This window comes from Oncorhynchus nerka, linkage group LG16, assembly GCF_034236695.1.
Source record: "Oncorhynchus nerka isolate Pitt River linkage group LG16, Oner_Uvic_2.0, whole genome shotgun sequence".
NCBI classification, from domain to species: domain Eukaryota; kingdom Metazoa; phylum Chordata; class Actinopteri; order Salmoniformes; family Salmonidae; genus Oncorhynchus; species Oncorhynchus nerka.
The window spans coordinates 6,433,193-6,459,491 of NC_088411.1; the positions used below are offsets into that span (position 1 = coordinate 6,433,193).

General features: G+C 44.3%; 1 protein-coding gene across 1 annotated transcript in view; it reads left to right on the top strand.

Annotated features, from left to right (window-relative positions):
- The window catches only part of dnmbp (dynamin binding protein), a 121,343-nt gene that overhangs the window by 38,692 nt on the left and 56,352 nt on the right, over positions 1 to 26,299 (top strand). Inside the window, 2 exon segments of the mRNA XM_029684431.2 lie at positions 6,982 to 8,697; positions 8,700 to 9,215. Of these exon segments, the coding sequence (XP_029540291.2) occupies positions 6,982 to 8,697; positions 8,700 to 9,215 (2,232 nt within the window).

Genomic DNA, 26,299 nt, shown 5'->3' on the forward strand with positions numbered 1-26,299 from the left:
ACTGTAAAGTTTGGTGGATGAGGAATAATGGTTTGGCTCTGTTTTAATGGTTCGGGCTGGGCCCCTTAGTTCCAATGAAGGGAAATCAGACCGCCACCCATAGTCTTACCTAGGAGCAACAACCGCTTTATTTAACCTTTAATTAGGCAAGTCGGTTAAGAACAAATTATTATTTACAATGATGGCCTACCCGGGGAACAGTGGGGTTTTACCTTCAGCTTGGGGATTCGAACCAGCAACCTTTCGGTTATTGGCCCAACGCTCTAACCACTAGGCTACCTGCTGCCCCGTTCTTATAGTCCACAAAAACAACCTTGCCGATGGACCAAAAACCCAGCCAGCTGTACGTTATCCATGTCCAACTCGTTAAAGAAAAAATCTTTGTCCAGTACGAGGTGAGTAATCGCTGTCCTGATATCCAGAAGCTCTTTTCAGTCATAAGACACAGTGTCAGAAACATTCATTTACAAAATATGTTACAAATAACGTGAACACACACACAAAATAGCACAATTGGTTAGGAGCCCTTAAAACGGTAGCTATCTCCTCCGGCGCCATCATAATGACCTGTATGATTTGTCCAAGTATATGACATTTGTGGTGCTACAATTAATGAAGCTTTGCATTTTGTATTCTCTCTGGTTTTAAAAAACGTTTGTATTGGTCGTATTGTCACAATGTACACAGTGGCCACACTTGTAATTACCATTGGGCAGTCCTGGGAGCCATGTGTCACTTCTTGGATAGCTGCATTCTGTGGATATTGGAATCGGCTAGATTCCGCACACGTTTGAAAACAAAGGCAAGGGGGCAATGTTGTGAACTCTCATAGATTTGGATCATTTTTGAGGATGTTCCAGTGTTTCAACACGATAGATTTGACGCGACCGGCACATGGGCTGTCCCGGTTTCTATTCGTGCCAGCGAGTAGACTGACGTTCAGTCTCCTCTCTAGCACAGGTATAGGTCTGTTCAATGACATTCTTATCATACCTGCGTGGCGGGAACCTGGTTGGCACATCATTAGCTTTGCACTCTAAATCTATGTCGGTACTGCAGTTAGGTCAGAGTCTTCGGAATTGACCCACCGGTATGTTCCGCTTGAGGTGTACGAGGTGGTTACTGTCTGCACGGAAAAGTCTGTCTACTCTGCGCCTTGCAGAAGATGGTACACTCCAATTAGTTGTTTTGTTTTTGTGGACTGTATAAGATCCAAGAAATCTATTTTTTTCCCAGACTTGTGTCTACTGTGAATTTGAGATTGGGTCAGATAAATTAATATAAGAAATTAACTCAGAGGAGAGCGTCAGTACAATTCTATACCAGTAGGTTGTCATCTATGTATCTTTTCCTAAGGGCAACATTCTGGAAATATGGGTTTTTCCTGGACATCATAAATTAAGGTCTCCTCCCAGTGTCCCTTTAATACATTTGCATAGTTAGGAGAGAATGGAGCTCCCATCACAATACCCCAAACCCATTGGCAGAAACTGCCCGCATAATGGCAGTAATTTGATGCGAGGGCTTTTTCAATGAGAGACCGAATATCAAATCAAATCAAATGTATTTATATAGCCCTTCGTACATCAGCTGATATCTCAAAGTGCTGTACAGAAACCCAGCCTAAAACCCCAAACAGCAAGCAATGCAGGTTTAGAAGCACGGTGGCTAGGAAAAACTCCCTAGAAAGGCCAAAACCTAGGAAGAAACCTAGAGAGGAACCAGGCTATGTGGGGTGGCCAGTCCTCTTCTGGCTGTGTCGGGTGGAGATTATAACAGAACATGGCCAAGATGTTAAAATGTTCATAAATGACCAGCATGGTCGAATAATAATAAGGCAGAACAGTTGAAACTGGAGCAGCAGCACGGCCAGGTGGACTGGGGACAGCAAGGAGTCATCATGTCAGGTAGTCCTGGGGCATGGTCCTAGGGCTCAGGTCCTCCGAGAGAAAGAAAGAGAGAAGGAGAGAATTAGAGAACACACACTTAGATTCACACAGGACACCGAATAGGACAGGAGAAGTATTCCAGATATAACAAACTGACCCTAGCCCCCCGACACATAAACTACTGCAGCATAAATACTGGAGGCTGAGACAGGAGGGGTCAGGAGACACTGTGGCCCCATCCGAGGACACCCCCGGACAGGGCCAAACAGGAAGGATATAACCCTAGGAATAAAGTTAGACAGAGGTAAGACACCCTCTGGTCTAGTGTTGAGATAGCGAGAGAGCACTCGTAAGACTGTGTAATATTAGTGTAGAGAGCCTGAACGTCAAGTGTTACCAAGATGCTTTTGGTGTCGCATCTACAGTTATTGATTATCTTAAGCACATCCCTGGTATCTCCTAAAAAGGCTGGCAATGCTGGCACAAATTTAGAGATGAAGAAATCAACATACTGCGGTTCAACAGGGCTGGAGGCAGGGTTTTCTCCTATAGAGCTACATTTTTATGGAATGGTCTGCCGATCCATGTGAGAGAGACTCTGTTTCATCCTTTAACTCTTTACTGCAAACATATTGCTTCAGTAGGTCTTATGATTGAGTGTAGTCTGGCTCCGTGGTGCAAAGTTGAATGGCAAGGCACTGGAGTGACAAATCACCCTTGCTGTCTGCCTGGTGGGCTCCCCCCTCTCCACTGGGATTCTCTGCCTTTAACCTAAAGTCACTGGCTTGATAGTGCTCTCCCATCATGCATCATGTCTTGCCAGGCTTTTGTCACGATACTCGACTTGAGTGGGTTCTTCCTGTTCACAGAATGTGCAACCTTGTCGTGCTGCTGATCCAGTTTCTGCTGTTCTGCCTGACCTATTCACCAGACGTGCTACCCAATCCTGGACCTGATTTTTCAACCCTCTCTCTATCCCTCACTCGCTCTACCGCACCTGCTATCTCTACCTCAATGCTTAGCTATGAAAAGCCAACTGAGGTGCTGACCAGTTGCACCCTCTATAACCACTGTGAATATTATTTGGCCAGTCTCTTTCCCCTCAGGAGGCTGAAAAGATTTGGCATGGCACCTCAAAGTTCAACAGTTGCACCATTGAGAGCATATCGACTGGCTGCATCACCACTTGGCATCTGACCGCAAGACGCTACAGAGGGTAGAGCGTACGGCCCAGTAAATCACTAAGGCTTTCCAGTGTTTTACTTGCTATATTGTATTTACTTCGCCACCATGGCCTTTTTTTGCCTTTACCTCCCTAATCTCACCTCACTTGCTCACATTGTATATAGACTTATTTTTCTACTGTATTATTGACTATGTTTGTTTTACTCCATGTGTAACTCTGTGTTGTTGTATTTGTCAAACTGCTTTGCTTTATCTTGGCCAGGTCGCAATTGTAAATGAGAACTTGTTCTCAACTTGCCTACCTGGTTAAATAAAGGTGAAATACAATTTTTTTTTAAATACAAGGCTGAGCTCCCTGCCATCCAGGACCTCTATAGAGTGGTTCGTCCTTTAAAAAGTTGCAGTGTACAGCAGCACTAACTAACTCTGGGAATGTCAATACAATCAAACAAACAAAGGCAATGATCACAGTCATACATTGGCTTATATACAGTGGTTTGTCCTTTAAAAGTTGCAGTGTACTGCAGCACAGCTTGCATGGTGCCGCAGAAATCTATGGCACGTTATTTAAGTGCCAACCACTGGTACCATTAATGCTCGTTAGTGCTAGTTTGACCACCAGAGAGCATCTTTGGGAAGCAGTTGATAGCCTTCAATAGTGTCTATACTAGAGAATGTAAAACCTTTTTTTGTATGAACATAGTATATGGCACTGATTAAGAAATTTTGCTTAATTAATTTGATTAATATTAATAATATTATAAACCCTCTGGGTTTCCATTAGGATGGAACGGAAAATATGGCGCTGTACAACGTGACGGTCTGGAGTAGGCTACAGTACTGGGCTATTTAGCTAAAAATTATCCCTGTGTGGTGCGGGCACACGGGAGACTGGAGTTCAGTAGGCTGTCCTTGTAAATAAGAATTTGTTCTTAACCTCTCTGAGCACGGAACCTGGTTGCGGGCTGAAATTCCACAACATACGGTGATCGCTACATAAATAGTTGTATTTTCATGAATGTTTAACATAAGTGTCTCACGTGTATCGAAAGCCTAGAATCTTGCTAATCCAACTGCTTTGTCAGATTTAAAAAATAATTTACTGCGAAAGAATACGATTATATGAGGATAGAGCCCCATAAAAAAAAAAAATTCAACCAGCACAGGCGTAACAAAATCACATACATACACATACTAAGTTTACCTTTGACGATCTTCGTCTGTTTGCAATCCCAATGCTCATTGTTACACAATGAATGATCTTTTGTTTGATAAAATCCGTTTTTATAGCCTAACAAGAAACATTTTGTGAACCGCTTGTGTCGTAAATTCTGTCTCATTCCATTTTCGACTACACATTCCAGGTAATTAACCCACACAGAACGTGACTTTTGCAGTCATGTTTGGTTTCATTGCAATCAACTGGTTTGTTTGTAACACAAACCTGAGATGGGCCATTTCGCGGGACGTATTGACTGAAAGAAACCGGTTTGAAGACAACAAGTAATGACATCACTGTGCACCAATGATATGACCACTAAAATAATTGCGATTTGACTTGCGAATTCAAGCAAAACTGTTGGAATCATGGAAATAGAATGACTAGTCTAATTATATACCGTAGTTAGAATATAATAGTGGGTACTTTGAATACAGTGTTGTTTGAGATGACAGCGAAGGAAAATGCCAAGGAGGAGTTATTGTGACAAGGTAGGAATTAAGTGTTCATACGTATTTCCTAGGGGACCCTTTAACCTGTTGCTTCTACTCGGGACGCTTGCGTCCCAACTAGAGCTCTGGAAATGCAAATGCGCTACGCTAAATGCTAATAGTATTAGTTAAAACTCAAAAGTTCATTAAAATACACATGCAGGGTATCGAATTAAAGCTACACTCGTTGTGAATCCAGGCAACAAGTCAGATTTTTAAAATGCTTTTCGGCGAAAGCATGAGAAGCTATTATCTGATAGCATGTAACACCCAAAAAGACCCACAGGGAACGTAAACAAAATAATTAGCATTTCGGCGTTACACAAACCGCACAATAAAATAGAAAACATTCATTACCTTTCACCATCTTCTTTGTTGGCACTCCTAGATGTCCCATAAACACTATTTGGGTCTTTATTTCGATTAAATCGGTCCATATAAAGCCTAGATATCGTTATATGTAGACTGTGTGATAAACGAAAAAACATAGTTTCAAAACGTAACGTCATTTTTTAAAATTCAAAAAGTCGACGATAAACTTTCACAAAACACTTCGAAATACGTTTGTAATGCAACTTTAGGTATTAGTAAACGTTAATAAGCGATAAAATTCATCAGGAGGCGATGTAAAGATCATTAGCTGTCCGTCTGGAAAAATGTCCGGCTAGAAACTCAACGAAAATATCCGGTCCTAGACCCGAGGAGATACGGTGCCCTGCATGTGTTTGACCAAGAAAAAACTTGAAGGGAAATGACAAGACTCTAGACACCGTGTGGAAGCTGTAGGTACTGCAACCTCAGTCAATTAATTGTGGTTCACCTTTATCAATGGGTTCAAGTAGCGCATGGATATATTTTCCCATTTTCAGTGATCAGTTTTTCCTGTGCTTTTCGATGTAAATGCCGTTCTGGTAAAGCCACAGCAGTGATTTAACCAGTTTTATAAACGTCTGAGTGTTTTCTATCCACACAGACTAAGCAAATGCATATACTATATTCCTGGCATGAGTAGCAGGGCGCTGAAATGTTGCGCGATTTTTAACAGAATGTTCAAAAAAGTAGAGGGTCGACTTAAGAGGTTAAGCTTTGGCTACATTGCATGTTTTCTCTTAGCTACTTCATGTAGCTAACATATTCTTGCTTTGCATATTCCTCTTTGATTTAGAAGATACTGTTGCACAAACAACATGCTGATTTAGGTCTATGCCATCACTGGTATTATCAGGCTGTATTAGCTAGCTACATTTCCTCTTACTCAGTACATTTATTAGCTAGCTAGCTATTAGCATTAGCGGCTAACAATTAGCATCTCACAAGATTTAGGGTAACTTGCTAAGAAAAGACAAACTAGCTGTTTGCTGATGTAAGAAACACAAACTAATAGTGTCTTAATAGATCGCTAGTATATTTATATTAAGCAAAGTGAAAACAGCATTGTTGTCATCAACATTGTTGCATGTGCTGCATTGACCATGCAGACTGAATGCTAGTGTCTCGCGGTTGAGGAACATCAAATGGGCTCCTTGACTGACAGGAGGCGTGGCTAGGTCTATGTGGAAAGTGGCACGGAGAGAAGGAGCTGAGAGAGATGACCCAAGTAGCTAAGTAAGCTATAAAAATTGATACTGCACATGGCGTATCACATTTAACAAACCAAACATTCAAATACCGGTATATCAGAAGGTAAAGTAAAAACCCAAACCGGTCCCTGCATCAATACCAGTATATCATAAAATACGTTATACGGTCCAGCCCTAATGGCAGACCAATCCAAACTCGTCTCTTGGGCATTTCCAGCACACTCATTATCTCTGCCAATCATGGCTAGCGGGAAGGTTGCTCACTTTTTCTGTGGCTAAACCAACTAGGCTTGTAATTTAACCATTTTATTCATATTTAAAGATGGCATTAAGTTTGTTACAAGTTTGTTATATTTACAGATGGAATACAAGTTTGTCTCCTGTGAAGGTGTGACTCGTGATATACGCCTAGTTTCCTGAAACGGGTCACAAATGATGCCCAGAGTCGAGTTACATTTCCACCACCTGCTGTGACAGAATTCTCAAGCCATACAATATCTCATCTGACTTCTTCTCTTCTTGCTCTTCCTCATTCTTCCCTCTCTTTATTTCTTAATACCTTAATCTTCTTCCTCTCGTCTCTGTTCTTTTGCTCTCCCCTCCCTCTCTCTCGTTAGGTGACGTGGTGGCAGCCGAGAGCAGCGTGGACCCAGGGACGACCTGGCAGAGGGGGCGTAATGCCTGGGGCGCTCGTGGCCTCTTCCCTGTGTCCTGCGTGAAAGAGCTCCACCTGTCGGGTCACTCCAGGCAGCTGTCGGAGCGCAGCGCCCAGGCCCAGGCTTCCGAGCTACCCCCATATGCCTTCGGCCAGGCCAGGGCACTCATGGACCTCCATGCACAGCTCCATGAGGAGTTAGACTTCTGCAAGGGGGACCTTATCACCATTATCGGCCTACCCGAGCCTGGCTGGTTCCAGGGAGAGCTGGTCGGACGCAGGGGGGTGTTTCCTGAGGGATTCGTGGAGCTTCTGGGGCCCCTGAGGACCCCACATGATACAGAGGTTGACCCCATGAACTACAAGACTGAACCTTTGACCTATGAGCCCTACAGTAGTAGGAAAGGGATTGAGGAGGTGTTCTCCGGGGAGGATGAAGAAGAGGAGGAGGATGGGGTATATGGGGTAGCACTGCACGACTTTCGGGCCATGGAGCCAGGAGAGTTGGAATTTGACGTGGGGGACCGTATCCGGGTGGTGAACACCCTGGAGGATGGTTGGCTGTCGGGCGAGCTGAGAGGGCGATGTGGGGTCTTTCCTCATCGCTTTGTCAAGATTGAGGATTATGGGCAAAACATGAGGGAAGACATGGAAGCTGTAAAAATGGAAGAGCTAGAGGAGTATAGCAGCTACACCTTGGACTGCAACTCCGGTCAACAGGACCATAGCCAGAAAAAGTACGGTTCTGAGTGGAGACCCCAAGAGGACCACACTGTGTGGGACCTGGATTACTTTGATAGGGTGGAAGAAAGAATGTGGCAGGGGGACTCTGTCAGCGAGAGTCTTTCCCAGGAGACTGCAGAGGACCAGACCCAGGACAGGGGGGAGAGAAGAGATGGGGCTAAAGCGCAACCTCACAGGCCTACAGCCCCCCATGGGCCCCAGAGACCCAACTCTGTCCCTCAGGCAAGGCCCAGGCTTCTCCCTCGACCTAGTGTGCCATCTCTGGGCCACAGGCATCACATCAGCCCTAACGCCACCAATAATGGTAGTAGGACTAGCCACCCTGATACGACCCTACCACCACTACTCAACAGAGCCCTTAGCCTAGCTACACCTAGCACCCAGTCAGCCTGGTCCAAAGGTAACGGCCACTACCTCGGAGCACTAGAGGGCGCCACCAGTAATGGAAAAGGTCCTAGTCTGGGCAAGGAATTGTTAAGTCTAGTGGTGAAGGGCCACAGGCAGAAAAAGCTGACCCGCCACTCCAGCGTCAATGATGCAGACTTGCTACTTGGTTGCCGTGGTGAGCGCAGGGCGCTGTCCCAGCGGAAGGGACAATGCTCCAATGGTCTCCTGCCCGCTTCCCTCACCTTGGATTCCCTGGCAACATCAGTCGGTGACCTGGAGACCAAGTTATCCCAGCAGCTCTTGCAGTTTGAGAGGAGCCTGCCGGGGCACGGAGGGGTCGATTTTGTCGGGGCTGCTGCTGGGGATGTTGTTGGGGCTGCTGCCGAGGACAATGGAAGCCGACAATCCAACATCTCCCGTCACTTTTCCATAATGGACTTCAGTAGCGAGAGCGACATCATGCGAGGCTCCTCTCACTCCCAACTGACCCTCCTCCAACCCTCTTCCTCATCGTCCTCCCTGGAGAGGTGCAAAACCCTTCGTCCCCCTCCCCTCGTCCAAGAATCCTCCACCCCCCAGTTCGAGCTCCCTACAAACCGGCACGCCCTGCGCCTCGCCCACCCTGTCCCCGGCAACCATCCCCTCCCCTTAACAACCTCCAGCCCTTTGGACCCCTCTTCTACACCTGCGAGGAGGGGGAGGGGTATATGACAGAGACTGAGAGGAGAGAAGAATCTGAACCTGCCTTCGGTGACCTAGCTCTGGAGCAAGAGAAGGAGATGGAGCAGCACCTTGAGATGGACAGGGATATCAAGATTGAGAGGCAAAGAGAGATGCAGCAAAAGGAGGAGTACAGGCTGCTGCTGCGGCTGCAGGAGGTGGAGAAGGACATGGAGGCGTACGCCCACACAGCCTCAGAGCTGAGGGCCATGCTGGAGGAAGAGGAGGAGGACGAGGATGAGGACGAGACGTCCTGTCTGCAGACCCTGGAGAACCTGGAATTCTGCACTTACACCCTGTCAACTCTGGCCCTGGAACAGCAGCATCTACAGCAGCAGCTACAAGGTAAATGGCTTCACTTATCCCACAAGTTCACAAGAGGTCCACAAAAGGCTGCTTCAGAAACAGCCCTATAGGCCCTATCCTTTAGGTACTCTTGTAGATCTGAAAGGAATGTGTATTGTTTAGGCAATATGGCAAAATTTATCCATTTACTCTATCAGAGGGCAAAGGTGAAGCTACTACCATATTCTCTACACCCATCCAAATCTTTCAGATCTGAACAACAGCATCAGCTACTAGGACAGAGAGAGATTCATATAACAGGCACTGAATATGGAACGGCAACAGAATAGGGAGCCAATGATGAATTTAAATGATCGAGTTTCAAACCTGGATTGTCTGCTCAATATGATGCAATTCTGCTTCGCTAAAGGCTAGGTATGCTGCATGCAATCAATTCATACTAGTGCCAAAATTGACCTCTGAACACTGACCCAGGAAAAGCAGCTGTTATAAAGTATGGGTTATGTTTACAATTGGGGAGATTGATGCCAGAGTTGGCTCATAAAACCAGTTAGCAACCTGGCCCTTAGACCAAAACCTGATGTTGTCACCAAGTGTCAGATTTAAAATTCATTCCAGAATTGGCTTGGTTTCCCAAATCCCTGTCAGCACCCCTGGGGTAGGTGCTGTGTAAGGTAAGGTCAGAGGGTCCCCTCTAACACACTGGCCAAACAGATCTCTGGTTAACAGTAGAGAAAAGGGACTTGTTCTGCACCCACTGTTGTTTCTTTTAGGTTGGCTGCTGCATCTTCAGTCCAATCTCTAATCTCACAGAGAGACAAACACACCGAGGCTAATCTCAATTTGGTAACCACATCTTATTTGAATAACTGGGCTGTCTATCTCTCCACAATCATCGCAGGCCACAAATGGGGATGTACATACATTTGCATAATGTTTGAATGACTGTTAAAGTGTGTGTATGTAGGACAAGTAAGGGGATACCTAGCCAGTTGCAAACTGAATGCATTCAACCGAAATGTGTCTTCCGCATTTAACCCAACCCCTCTGAACCATTGAGCACATAACACATTGTGGCTCCTAGCCACCCAATTAAATGAATCATGTAACACTTAACTCATTAGGAATTTGGGGCACCACAGAATACATTTTTAAATGAGTTAAAATCTCCCGAATTAAACTCTAGACGATCTATAAGTTATATATTGATAACAGTCAATTATTAAATCATTACCTCATATCAATTCTCATTCTGAATACTCGTAACCTTCTTGGATCTGCACAAACCCCAGCCTTGAGCATTATTCAGTACTGCACAAATTGGTTTAATTATTTATTTACTAGCGAACTAAATAACACAGAATACACATTTACATGAGACAAAGGTCCCTAGTGGACTGACAAGATATGACAGCTTATTACACAGTGATGGAGAAGGGGGTGGGGAAAATAGATAGAGAAACTGACATTTATCGTGGATACATTCTAGGACTGTCCTCACATTAATCATGTGCCTTGCACATGAACGGCCACCCATTTGGAATAAGAAAATAATTAATGTATTTACGTGTTGAATGCATTTAGTTCGTTGTTTATCTCGGTCGGAACCAAGCCCTCTCAGAAAGTTGTTTCCTGTGGGCCACTTGTACATGCTCTGATTGTCCACCAGAGGTCACAATGTCCTTCCTTCACAATGAGCTGTTTCCGAAGAACAGTTACTTAGCTGTACCAGTGATTGAGAGGGGAGTTTTCTTCTCCTCTTCCTCGGGTACATAGTCAAAATTACCAAACACTTTACACTTGCACCTGCAGACTGGCGGTGTCCTGGTCTGGTAAGTTTGTTTTCTTCACCTCGTGTTGAGTTTCAGAGTTTCTAACCATTTCAACGTGTGGACCACAGTCTCATGTCTTTCTGGTCTAATGGTTGATTATTCAGGGTTCGGCTCCCGACCACTTTACATACCAGGAGTAACTCGGCAATGTACTGGTCTGATACGTTTCTCCTTAGCCAATTCCTTTTTAACCCCACACTCGCATGTATGTATGTATGCATGTATGTATGTATGTACAGTGTGTGTGTGTATATGAAAAACTGAGTTTAAATGTATTTTGCTAAGGTGTATGTAAACTTCTGACTTCAATTATGTGTGTGTGTGTGTGTGTATATTACACACACACAATTATCAATGGGAAATCAAATTTATCAACCCATGGAGGTCTGGATTTGGAGTTACTCTCAAAATTAAAGTGGAAAACCACACTACAGGCTGATCCAACTTTGATGTAATGTCCTTAAAACAAGTCAAAATGAGGCTCAGTATTGTGTGTGGCCTCCACGTGCCTGTATGACCTCCCTACAACGCCTGGGCATGCTCCTGATGAGGTGGCAGATGGTCTCCTGAGGGATCTCCTCCCAGACCTGGACTAAAGCATCCGCCAACTCCTGGACAGTCTGTGGTGCAACGTGGCGTTAGTGGATGGAGCGAGACATGATGTCCCAGATGTGCTCAATTGGATTCAGGTCTGGGGAACGGGCGGGCCAGTCCAAAGCATAAATGCCTTCCTCTTGCAGGAACTGCTGACACACTCCAGCCACATGAGGTCTAGTATTGTCTTGCATTAGGAGGAACCCAGGGCCAACCGCACCAGCATATGGTCTCACAAGGGGTCTGAGGATCTCATCTCGGTACCTAATGGCAGTCAGGCTACCTCTGGCGAGCACATGGAGGGCTGTGCGGCCCCCCAAAGAAATGCCACCCCACACCATGACTGACCCACCGCCAAACCGGTCATGCTGGAGGATGTTGCAGGCAGCAGAACGTTCTCCACAGCGTCTCCAGACTCTGTCACATGTGCTCAGTGTGAACCTGCTTTCATCTGTGAAGAGCACAGGGCGCCAGTGGCGAATTTGCCGATCTTGGTGTTCTCTGGCAAATGCCAAACGTCCTGCACGGTGTTTGGCTGTAAGCACAACCCCCACCTGTGGACGTCAGGCCCTCATACCACCCTCATGGAGTCTGTTTCTGACCATTTGAGACACATGCACATTTGTGGCCTGCTGGAGGTCATTTTGCAGGGCTCTGGCAGTGCTCCACCTACTCCTCCTTGCACAAAGGTGGAGGTAGCGGTCCTGCTGCTGGGTTGTTGCCCTCCTACGGCCTCCTCCACGTCTCCTGATGTACTGGCCTGTCTCCTGGTAGCGCTTCCATGCTCTGGACACCACGCTGACAGACACAGCAAACCTTCTTGCCACAGCTCGCATTGATGTGCCATCCTGGATGAGCTGAAATACCCGAGCCACTTGTGTGGGTTGTAGACTCATGCTACCACTAGAGTGAAAGCACCGCCAGCATTCAAATGTGACCAAAACATCAGCCAGGAAGCATAGGAACTGAGAAGTGGTCTGTGGTCACCACCTGCAGAACCACTCCTTTATTGGGGGTGTCTTGCTAATTGCCTATAATTTCCACCTGTTGTCTATTCCATTTGCACAACAGCATGTGAAATTTATTGTCAATCAGTGTTGCTTCCTAAGTGGACACTTTGATTTCACAGAAGTGTGATTGACTTGGAGTTACATTGTGTTGTTTAGGTGTTCCCTTTATTTTTTTGAGCAGTGTGTGTGTATATATACACACACACACACACACACACACGTACGTGTGTATATGTGTGTGTGTTGGCCAGCATCCCGGAGTCACCTTCATTTATCAGAACAAGAATAGACTAATAAGTTTCAGAAGAAAGTGCTTTGTTTCTGGCCATTTGGAGACTGTAATTGAACCCACAAGTGCTGATGCTCCGGATACTCAACTAGTCTAAAGAAGGCCAGTTTTGTTGATTCTTTAATCAGGACAACAGTTTTAGTTGTGTTAATAAATTTGCAAAAGGTTTTTCTAATGATCAATTAGGCTTTTAAAATGAAAAATTTGGATTAGTTAACACAACGTGCCATTGGAACACAGGAGTGATGGTTGCTGATAATGGGCCTCTGTAAGCCTATGTAGATATTCCATTCAAAATCAGCCGTTTCCAGCTACAATAGTAATTTACAACATTAACCATGTCTACACTATATTTCGGATCATTTTGATGTTATTTTAATGGACAAAAAAATAGCTTTTCTTTCAAAAACAAGGACATTCTAAGTGACCCCAATTCTTAAGTGACCCCAATTCTTAAGTGACCCCAATTCTTAAGTGACCCCTTTTGAATGTGTGCGTGTAATATATATACACACACTTAAAAAGAAAATCATTTAAAAAAAAAATACCATTATTTTTCCCCCGCAAACTCTACTTCCAGCTTATACGTACCATACACATTTTACAGACACTATCTATTTTACGATAGTTATATTTAGTTTGTTTTTAGTCCTGGCAATCCAGTTTGATTTCTTTTTGCAATATATTTGTAACTGCTGTTTCACAAATGTTCTGAATCTAAATATATTTTACAGACCCATATGTTTTACATTGGTTATCTTGTTATTAGTCCCAACCTTAAGCTCCATTCAACCCCTCCCATCTATCTCTTAAACACCATCCTTATTGGATTTATATTTGCCATATATTTGTCCAATGTGCTGTGGTGCTTCACAAAAGGTTGACTTTAGGCATTTTTGGGGAATGTACCAGAAATATTTATTTATGCAAACTACATAGCTCTGATTTTAAACCAGTTACTAATTCCCCCTGTTATAAGGAAGTAAAATCAACATGTAGTGCCTCAGAACGAGGCCAGTTCCATTTAGTTTTCATTTGGGACACTTTGAACTGGGATTACTGTAGTATGGCAAATATTTCTGAGCAGACAAGATGCAACCAACCAGCTTTTTGATAAGATTTTTATCAAGAGTATAAAGATTTTTTTTGATGGAACAGTTCAATCCAAAGTCAAAGTTCAGGTCTACCTCAAAAGTCATGTCAAGAGCTGTTTAATGCCTCCCATCGTTTGTGTAAATCCAGGTCCAAGCCCTTTGCCTCATCCCCAAAATAATGGAAAAGCTTTGATTTTGGAGTGAACTGTCCTTTTATGTTGTCCAGAACACACAGTCAAGTCTGGATTCCAAGTCTCTCTGTACAAATGCTTGTTGCTAGAAGCTGCTATAGCAAATACCAACACAGGCTCTCATCTGGGATGTTTTTGTCCCCACTTCTGTACATCTTGTACACTAATAGTTGTACTAGTTCCCATACTGACAGACACCTCGTTAAGTTAGCTGATGACACTGCCTTGATCAGCCTGTTGCATGATGGCGAGGAACATCATGGCCCGGTCCTAGATTACATTTACATTTAAGTCATTTAGCAGACGCTCTTATCCAGAGCGACTTACAAATTGGTGCTTTCACCTTATGACATCCAGTGGAACAGCCACTTTACAATAGTGCATCTAGGTCTTTTAAGGGGGGGTGAGGTGAGAAGGATTACTTTATCCTATCCTAGGTATTCCTTAAAGAGGTGGGGTTTCAGGTGTCTCCGGAAGGTGGTGATTGACTCCGCTGTCCTGGCGTCGTGAGGGAGTTTGTTCCACCATTGGGGGGCCAGAGCAGCGAACAGTTTTGACTGGGCTGAGCGGGAACTGTACTTCCTCAGTGGTAGGGAGGCGAGCAGGCCAGAGGTGGATGAACGCAGTGCCCTTGTTTGGGTGTAGGGCCTGATCAGAGCCTGGAGGTACTGAGGTGCCGTTCCCTCACAGCTCCGTAGGCAAGCACCATGGTCTTGTAGCGGATGCGAGCTTCAACTGGAAGCCAGTGGAGAGAGCGGAGGAGCGGGGTGACGTGAGAGAACTTGGGAAGGTTGAACACCAGACGGGCTGCGGCGTTCTGGATGAGTTGTAGGGGTTTAATGGCACAGGCAGGGAGCCCAGCCAACAGCGAGTTGCAGTAATCCAGACGGGAGATGACAAGTGCCTGGATTAGGACCTGCGCCGCTTCCTGTGTGAGGCAGGGTCGTACTCTGCGGATGTTGTAGAGCATGAACCTACAGGAACGGGCCACCGCCTTGATGTTAGTTGAGAACGACAGGGTGTTGTCCAGGATCACGCCAAGGTTCTTAGCGCTCTGGGAGGAGGACACGATGGAGTTGTCAACCGTGATGGCGAGATCATGGAACGGGCAGTCCTAGATGACTTTGTGGAGTGGTGTGAGGAATCACACTTGTTCCTCAATACCAACAAGACCAAAGAGATGTGCATAGACTTCAGGAAGCGTACAACACCTACCTCTGCAACATCTATCAGAGGTCAGAATATAGGAATTGTAGAGGAATATAAATATCTGGGTGTCCTTTTGGACAATAAGCTTCAGTGGAGTAAATGTACAGATCTACAAAAAGAGCCAACAGAGACTGTACTTTCTAAAACAGTTGGGTTCTTTTAATATAGACTGTACTATACTGACTCTGTTTTACAAATCCTTTTAATATAGACTGTACGATACTGACTCTGTTTTACAAATCCTTTCCTTTGTTTGTTGGTTTGGCAATGCCACTGTCAGCCAGAGAAACATGCTAAGAAGGATTATTACCACAGCAAGCAAGGTACTTGGAGTCAAACAGACAGGCCTGGATGAGATCTTTAAGGTCAGGGATCTCCGTAAAGCTCACAAAATCATTTTAGACCCAAGCCACCCCCTGTACCTGGACTGTGAATTACTCCCCTCTGGACGCAGGTATAGGGCACCCCTCAGCAGGAAAATAGAACGAGACAATTTGTGCCAGGTGTGATATCCCTCCTGAATAGCTCGGGTGAATGTTCCCATTGACCCCGTAAGGCCATCAGGCTAGTCTTTTCTTATTTAAAAAAAAAATGTTTTATTTCTTATTTCTTACTATTATTATTTTTATTGGTGCGTAACTGTTATTATAGTTGTGTTGTCAATCTTGTTTTGTATTTAAACGCCACTTTAAATGTAAACATGACACTGCAACAAAATTTCCCCATGGGGACAATAAAGTAAGTAAGTAAAGAACTCTCGTTAGCTAACATGCTTATGAGGAATCTAACTTCACTTCACACTGCTAATGTTCAGTTAGTCTAATCCTCAAATCCGATTGAGTCAGCAGGTAAATTCAAGATATGCTGAACTTAAACTGGTTCATTAACATCAGTCGTGAAGTGGGAGCTGATAACGTACACCCAAAATGGTTGACGAGGTGCAGACCCATGGATAATAAACTTGAACCGACCCTTAAGGCACTGCCCACTGGGCACACCATGTCATTTGGTTGAGATGTTGATCAATGAGATTTCCACCTTTATTCACCCACTCAAAAAGACAGACAGTGGTTTGTTGAATTCCCAATGTGTTATCACTATGCTTTCAAACATCTAAAAGCACAACCAAATTCCAATGGAGGATTTATTCTTCCTGCTGCCGCTGATATGACTGAGACAGTGCTGGGGAAAAGGCCAACAAAAACTATACAGACAAATCAAATTGTATTTGTCACATACACATGGTTAGCAGATGTTAATGCGAGTGTAGCGAAATGCTTGTGCTTCTAGTTCCGACGATGCAGTAATAACCAACAAGTAATCTAACTAACAATTCCAAAACTACTGTCTTATACACAGTGTAAGGGGATAAAGAATATGTACATAAATATATATGAATGAGTGATGGTACAGAGCAGCATAGGCAAGATACAGTAGATGATATCAAGTACAGTATATACATATGAGATGAGTATGTAAACAAAGTGGCATAGTTAAAGTGGCTAGTGATACATGTATTACATAAGGATGCCGTAGATGATATAGAGTACAGTATATACGTATGCATATGAGATGAATAATGTAGGGTATGTAACATTATATTAGGTAGCATTGTTTAAAGTGGCTAGTGATATATTTGACATCATTTCCCATTATTAAAGTGGCTGGAGTTGAGTCAGTGTCAGTGTGTTGGCAGCAGCCACTCAATGTTAGTGGTGGCTGTTTAACAGTCTGATGGCCGTGAGATAGAAGCTGTTTTTCAGTCTCTCGGTCCCAGCTTTGATGCACCTGTACTGACCTCGCCTTCTGGATGATAGCGGGGTGAACAGGCAGTGGCTCGGGTGGTTGTTGTCCTTGATGATCTTTATGGCCTTCCTGTAACATCGGGTGGTGTAGGTGTCCTGGAGGGCAGGTAGTTTGCCCCCGGTGATGCGTTGTGCAGACCTCACTACCCTCTGGAGAGCCTTACGGTTGTGGGCGGAGCAGTTGCCGTACCAGGCGGTGATACAGCCCGCCAGGATGCTCTCGATTGTGCATCTGTAGAAGTTTGTGAGTGCTTTTGGTGACAAGCCGAATTTCTTCAGCCTCCTGAGGTTGAAGAGGCGCTGCTGCGCCTTCTTCACGATGCTGTCTGTGTGAGTGGACCAATTCAGTTTGTCTGTGATGTTTATGCCGAGGAACTTAAAACTTACTACCCTCTCCACTACTGTTCCATCGATGTGGATAGGGGGGTGTTCCCTCTGCTGTTTCCTGAAGTCCATGAAGACAATGCCTTCATCAAACAACACAGTTTCACGACACATCAGTGACATGGCAGGAGATGTTTAGAAACAATTACTGCTTCGCATACAAGCCAATGAATTCTATGCGTTAGAGCTGGATGAGTCAACAGACGTGGCGGGCCTGGCACAGCTCCTGGTATATGTCCGTTACGTTTATGGGGGGTCAATTAAGGAAGACATCCTCTTCTGCCAACCACTGGAAACCAGGACAACAGGAAATGATATTTTTACTGGACAACTTTGTGACATCAAATGGACTTGGGTGGTCAAGATGTGTTGGTATCTGTACTGATGGCACAAAAACCTTGACAGGAAGACTTAGGGGTGTCGTAATGCGCGTACAAGCAGTTGCTCCTGACGCCACTTGGGTACACTGCAGCATCCACCGAGAGGCTCTTCCTGACAAAGGAGTCCCTGAGAGCTTGAAAGCCGTTTTGGACACGACAGTGAAAATGGTTAACTTTGTTAAAGCAAGGCCCGTGAGCTCTCATGTATTTTCTGCACTATGCAATGATATGGGAGGCGACCATGTAAAACTTTTACAACATACAACATACAGACGTGCGCAGGTTATCAAGGGTAAAAGTATTGACACTTTTTGAAATTGAGAGACTAGCTTAAAGTTTTCTTTACTGACAATAATTTTCACTTGTCTGACCGTTTACATGATGACGAGTTTCTCACATGACTGGCCTATCTGGGTGTTGTTTTTTTCTCACCTCAATTATCTGAATCTAGGATTACAGGGACTCTCCGCAACTATATTCAATGTGTGGGAAAAATTGAGGCTATGATTAAGAAGTTGGAGCTCTTTTCTGTCTGAATTAGCAAGGACAACACACAGGTCCTTCCATCATTGTATGATATTTTTGTGTGCAAATTAACTCAAGCTTATGGACAATGTCAAATGTGATATAGTGAAGCACCTGAGTGAGTTGGGTGCGCAATTATGCAGATAATTTCCCGAAACAGATGACACACAACTGAATTCGTTATCCCTTTCATGCCCTGCCTCCAGTCCACTGAACAAGAGAGCCTCATCGAAATTGCAATAAGCGGGTCTGTGAAAATGGAATTTAATCAGAAGCCACTGCCAGATTTCTGTGTTGGGCTGCGCTCCGAGTATCCTGCCTTGGCAAATCGTGCTGTTAAGACACTGAAGTCCTTTGCAACCACGTACCTATGTAAGTGTGGATTCTCGGCCCTCACCAGCATTAAAACTAAATACAGGCACAGACTGGAAAATGATTTAACACTGAGACTCTCTCCAATACAACCCAACATTGCAGAGTTACAGTGGGGCAAAAAAGTATTTAGTCAGCCACCAATTGTGCAAGTTCTCCCACTTAAAAAGATGAGAGAGGCCTGTAATTTTCATCATAGGTACACTTCAACTGTGACAGACAAAATGAGAAAAATAAATCAAGAACAATCACATTGTAGGATTTTTAATTAATTTATTTGCAAATTATGGTGGAAAATAAGTACTTTTTTGCCCCACTAAGTTCAAAATGCTTTATTAGCATGTCAAAAGTGCCAAACCAACAGACATACAGAATATTTAGGATCATTGATGAGAATTTGTTATATGTACTGAATTTTGTAATGAACTACACATGTATGAAAAACAATTGGATAGAAAATAACATTAAAATGACATGAAGTGCAGATAAGTTAATATTACTACAGTTTTTATATTATTGACATTCATTTTTTCTTTCTCTATATTATTGGGTCTGGTGATTGTTTGTGCAATAGATCAAATATTGTGATTGTTATACATCTTAATGTTATCAAGGCCTTTCACTGTTCTGTGATCAGTGAACCTTCAGTTTACAAAAAAATCTTAATTGTGACTTTATTTAGGTTTGCTCATATACTTGTAATCATATAATCATTACACAATAATAGCTACAAATATGAACAGGGTTTGTAATCACAGCTTTGTTTCTCTTTATTAAGTGATACTTTCCTTACAGTAACCAGGTTTCTATCAGACCTTTTTAAGTAAGTAAAGTGCATGTCTGATAAGAAAGTTAATGACGGGCCCGGGGGAAACGGAACATTTTTTGTTAAACTTTCCCAAAGTCTACAAAACAAAATGTATTAGGATACGGTTATAGTCACAGCCGTGTTTATTCCCACTCAAACCGATACCACGACAGCCCTCAAAGAACCAAAATGGAAACCACATATCCTGAAGTTGCATTTATTGTAGCTGGTGATTTTAAAGCAAATTTGTGGAAATGCTACTGAAGTTCTATCAACACATTGACTGTAGTACTCGCGCTGCTAAAACACTCGACCGCCGCTACTCCAACTTCCGGGATACCTACAATGCTCTACCCCGCCCTCCCTTCGGCAAATCTGATCATGACTCCATTTTGCTACTCCCTTCCTATAGGCAGATACAAAAAAAAATAAGTACCCGTGCTAAGGAGTATTCAACGCTGGTCTGACTAATCGGAATCCACGCTTCACATTTGTTTTGATTACGGGGACTGGGATATGTTCCGGGTAGCCTCCGAGAATAGCATTGACGAATACACTGAAACGGTTACTGAGTTTATCAGACTATTAAATCCTACCCTAACCAGAAACCATGGATAGATGGCAGCGTTCACTCCAAAAAAAAGCACGAACCACCACATTTATCCACGGCAATTTGACTGGGAATATGGTTGAATACAAACATTGTAGTTATTCCCTCCGTAAGGCAATCAAACAGGCAAAATGTCAGTATAGAGACAAAGTGGAGTCGCAATTCAACTGCTTAGACATGAGACTTATGTGGCAGGGTCTACAGACAATCACGGACTACAAAGGGAACATTTCCGGACATGCTAAACACCTCTTCGCCTGCTTTGAGAATAACACAGTGCCACCGACGCGGCCCGCTACCAAGGACTGTGGGCTCTCCTCCGTGGCCGACGTAAGACATTTAAGCTTGTTAATCCTCGCAAGGCTGCCAGCCCAGACGGCATCCCTAGCTGCGTCCTTAGAGCATGCGCAGACCAGCTGGCTGGAGTGTTTACGGACATATTCAATCTCTCCCTATCCCAGTCTGTTGTCCCCACATGCAAGATGTCAACATGTCCACCATTGTTCCTGTTCCCAAGAGAGCAAAGGTAACAGAACTAAATGACTGTCGCCCCATAGCCCTCACTTCTGTCATCATGAAGTGCTTTGAGAGACTAGTCAAGTATCTTATCACCTCTACCTTACCTGGCACCCTAGGCCCACTTCCATTTGCTTACCGTCCCAATAGATCCACATATGATGCAATCGCCATCGCACTGCACACTGCCCTATTCCATATGGACAAGAGGAATACCTATGTAACAATGCTGTTCATTGACTATAGCTAAGCACTCAACACCATAGTACCCTCCAAGCTCATCATTAGGCTCGAGGCCCTGGGTCTGAACCCCACCCTGTGCAACTGGGTCCTGAACTTCCTGACGGGTTGCCCCCAGGTGGTGAAGGTAGGAAACAACACCTCCACTTCACTGATCATCACCACTGGGGCCCCAAAAGGGTACGTGCTCAGCCCCGTCCTGTACTCCCTGTTCACCCATGACTGCGTGGCCATGCACGCCTCCAACTCAATCATCAAGTTTGCATACAACACCTCAGTATGCCTGATTACCAACAATGACGAGACAGCCTACAGGGAGGAGGTGAGAGCCCTGGGAGTGTGGTGCCAGGAAAATAGCCTCATACCCAACGTCAGCAAAACGAAGTAGAAACAACCACCCGAGCCACTGCCTGTTCATCCCGCTATCATCCAGAAGGCGAGGTCAGTACAGGTGCATCAAAGCTGGGACAGAGAGATTGAAAAACAGCTCAAGGCCATCAGATTGTTAAACAGCCACCACTAGCACAGAGAGACGGCTGCCTACCTACAGACTGGATGTCATAGGCCACTTTAATAAATGGAACACTAGTCACTTTAATAATGTCACTTTAAGAATGTTTACATATCACATTACTCATCTCATACAGTGCCTTGCAAAAGTATTCATCCCGAGAGACAGAAAAAGGCTTCTATCTCAAGGCCATCAGATTGTTAAACAGCCATCACTAGCACATTGGAGGCTGATGCTCTAAACCCATAGACTTGAAATCACTGGCCATTATAATAATGGAACACTAGTCACTTTAATAATGTTGACATATTTTGCATTACTCATGTATATACTGTATTTACATTTACATTTAAGTCATTTAGCAGACGCTCTTATCCAGAGCGACTTACAAATTGGTGCATTCACCTTATGACCTCCAGTGGAACAGTAGTGCATCTAAATCTTTTCAGGGGGAGGGGGGGTGAGAGGGATTACTTTATCCTATCCTAGGTATTCCTTAAAGAGGTGGGGTTTCAGGTGTCTCCGGAAGGTGGTGATTGACTCCGCTGTCCTGGCGTCGTGAGGGAGTTTGTTCCACCATTGGGGGGCCAGAGCAGCGAACAGTTTTGACTGGGCTGAGCGGGAACTGTACTTCCTCAGTGGTAGGGAGGCGAGCAGGCCAGAGGTGGATGAACGCAGTGCCCTTGTTTGGGTGTAGGGCCTGATCAGAGCCTGGAGGTACTGAGGTGCCGTTCCCCTCACAGCTCCGTAGGCAAGCACCATGGTCTTGTAGCGGATGCGAGCTTCAACTGGAAGCCAGTGGAGGGAGCGGAGGAGCGGGGTGACGTGAGAGAACTTGGGAAGGTTGAACACCAGACGGGCTGCGGCGTTCTGGATGAGTTGTAGGGGTTTAATGGCACAGGCAGGGAGCCCAGCCAACAGCGAGTTGCAGTAATCCAGACGGGAGATGACAAGTGCCTGGATTAGGACCTGCGCCGCTTCCTGTGTGAGGCAGGGTCGTACTCTGCGGATGTTGTAGAGCATGAACCTACAGGAACGGGCCACCGCCTTGATGTTAGTTGAGAACGACAGGGTGTTGTCCAGGATCACGCCAAGGTTCTTAGCGCTCTGGGAGGAGGACACAATGGAGTTGTCAACCGTGATGGCGAGATCATGGAACGGGCAGTCCTTCCCCGGGAGGAAGAGCAGTTCCGTCTTGCCGAGGTTCAGCTTGAGGTGGTGATCCGTCATCCACACGGATATGTCTGCCAGACATGCAGAGATTCGATTCGCCACCTGGTCATCAGAAGGGGGAAAGGAGAAGATTAATTGTGTGTCGTCTGCATAGCAATGATAGGAGAGACCATGTGAGGTTATGACAGAGCCAAGTGACTTGGTGTATAGCGAGAATAGGAGAGGGCCTAGAACAGAGCCCTGGGGGACACCAGTGGTGAGAGCACGTGGTGTGGAGACGGATTCTCGCCACGCCACCTGGTAGGAGCGACCTGTCAGGTAGGACGCAATCCAAGCGTGGGCCGTGCCGGAGATGCCCAACTCGGAGAGGGTGGAGAGGAGGATCTGATGGTTCACAGTATCGAAGGCAGCCGATAGGTCTAGAAGGATGAGAGCAGAGGAGAGAGAGTTAGCTTTAGCAGTGCGGAGCGCCTCCGTGATACAGAGAAGAGCAGTCTCAGTTGAATGACTAGTCTTGAAACCTGACTGATTTGGATCAAGAAGGTCATTCTGGGAGAGATAGCGGGAGAGCTGGCCAAGGACGGCACGTTCAAGAGTTTTGGAGAGAAAAGAAAGAAGGGATACTGGTCTGTAGTTGTTGACATCGGAGGGATCGAGTGTAGGTTTTTTCAGAAGGGGTGCAACTCTCGCTCTCTTGAAGACGGAAGGGACGTAGCCAGCGGTCAGGGATGAGTTGATGAGCGAGGTGAGGTAAGGGAGGAGGTCTCCGGAAATGGTCTGGAGAAGAGAGGAGGGGATAGGGTCAAGCGGGCAGGTTGTAGGGCGGCCGGCCGTCACAAGACGCGAGATTTCATCTGGAGAGATGTATTCTGTTCTATTCTACTATATCTTAGTATGTGCCGCTCTGACATTGCTCATCCAAATATTTATATATTCTTCATTCTATTCCTTTTCTTTAGATTTGAATCGATTAAGTCTATTGTGTGTGTTGTTGTGAAATTGTTAGAAATGACTTGTTAGATATTTGAGATATTACTGCACTGTTGGAGCTAGAAACACAAGCATTTCGCTACACCCGCAATAGCATCTGCTCAACACATGTATGTGACAAATAATATTTGATTTAAACAAATGATGATGAACTTCACAGGGTAGTGGAAGTGCAAGGTGATGAGCTTGATGCTCCTTTCCAATAAATATTGAGGGTATTTTTCTGGTGACATGATCATTGATGCTTGTCTGCCATTTGACAGATAAAAAATAATCTTGATCTTTTGTCCTTAATAGTCTCATCATATAGGCTATATGTGCGCTCTAGCCTAAAGCACACCCTGCGCCCATCAGTAGGGTTGAACATGCGATGGAAAGCCATTTAAGTTGTATTTGTTTATTCGGTACATGAGAATTTAACCGCAAAAGTTGTTGAGACGTACTATAACATCACGCACAGCATTTTATCTGCAACAAGTCAATTTGATTGTATCATATCTCTGGTGGGGAAAAGCGCATATTGTTTTTATGTAGGTTTTAGAATATCTGTCTATATATCTATATGAAAATCTGTCACAAATTGTATGGAAACCTAGCTAGTGGTAAAGCACGTCATGCCTCAAAATTAAATAATCCCATTCTTAGGAGTTCAAGTGGATGTGTGTGTGTGTCTCTACTGTGCATGGCATTGTTGCAGTGTGTGTAAGAGTGTTTTCTTTGTTCTAACAGGGTGTGTGAGTTGCTCAGCTGGGAGTTTGAGAACTGTGCACTGCAAAAGAGAGTTTAAAGTCCTGATTGTTGTTGTGTGAATAGAGGAGAGGATTTTTTAAGAAAAGCAGATATGAACAGGTAGACTGACAAATAGATGACAAATATACTTAACAGAAAAGAGTGACGGAGAATTTGATTTTATCCGTTATCATCTAAAGCCTCTTCGACAATATTTTCACATGTACACTACCGGTCAAAAGTTTTAGAACACCTACTTATTCAAGGGTTTTTCTTAATTTTTTACAATTTTCTACATTGTAGAATAATCGTAAAGACATAAGTATGAAAAAACACATATGGAATCATGTAGTAACCAAAAAAGTGTTAAACAAATCAAAATATATTTTATATTTGAGATTCTTCAAATAGCGATCCTTTGCCTTGATGACAGCTTTGCACACTCTTGGCATTCCCTCAACCAGCTTCACCTGGAATGCTTTTCAAACAGTCTTGAAGGAGTTCCCACATATGCTGAGCACTTGTTGGCTGCTTTTCCTTCATTCCACGGTCTTACTCATCCTAAACCATCTCAATTTGGTTGAGGTCGAGGGATTGTGGAGGCCAGGTCATCTGATACAGCACTCCATCACTCTCCTTCTTTGTCAAATAGCCCTTACACAGCCTGGAGATGTGTTGGGTCATTGTCCTGTTGAAAAACAAATTATAGTTCCACTAAGCCCAAACCAGATGGGATGGCATATTGTTGCAGAATGCTGTGGTCTCCATGCTAGTTAAGTGTGCCTTGAATTCTAAATATATAACAGACAGTGTCACCAGCAAAGTACACCCACACAATAACACCACCTCCTCCATGCTTCACGGTGGGAACCACACATGCAGAGATCATCCGTTCACCCACACCGCGTTTCACAAAGATATGACGGTTGGAACCAAAGATCTCAAATTTGGAATCCAGACCAAAGGAAAAATGTCCACCGGTCTATGTCCATTGCTCATGTTTCTTGGCCCAAGCAAGTATCTTCTTCTTATTGGTGTCCTTTAGTAGATGTTTCTTTGCAGCAATTTGAACATGATGGCCTGATTCACGCACTCTCCTCTGAACAGTTGATGTTGAGATGTGTCTGTTACTTGAACTCTGTGAAGCATTTATTTGGGCTGGTATCTCTAATGAACGTATCCTCTGCAGCAGAGGTAACTCTGGTCTTCCTTTCCTGTGGCGGTCCTCAGTTTCATCATAGCGCTTGATGTTTTTGCGACTGCACTTTTCTGAATTGACTGACCTTCAAATCTTAAAGTAACGATGGACTGTCATTTCTCTTTGCTTACTTGAGCTGATCTTTCCATAATATGGATTTAGTATTTTACCAAATAGGGCCATCTTCTGTATACCCCCCAACAATTCTTTTGTATACTACATGATTCCATATGTGTTATTTCATAGTTTTGATGTCTTCACTATTATTCTTCAATGTAGAAAATAGTAAAAAATGAAGAAAAACCTTTTGAATGAGTAGGTGTTCTAAAACCTTTGACCGGTAGTGTATATCTAGCCAATATACTGTATCTTTATGGAGTACAATTCAGTAGAGTTGTCTGGAAGTTATAGAAACCATGTTGTGTGGCAAAGAAGTGGCAGAGTAAAAAAGAACACCATAAATGAGAAGACTAAGAGATAATCAAGGAAAGAAATGTAAAAAGAGCGTGATGCTCTCCCCACTCATTCCTTAGTTGGGTGCTTTTGTCCTCGTCCAAATGGGAGTGCCTGGTGTTGTGCCTCCCCCAGTATCAAAATCAAATGTTATTTGTCACATGCACTTAATACAACAGGTGTAGAACTTACACACACTAACACATACAG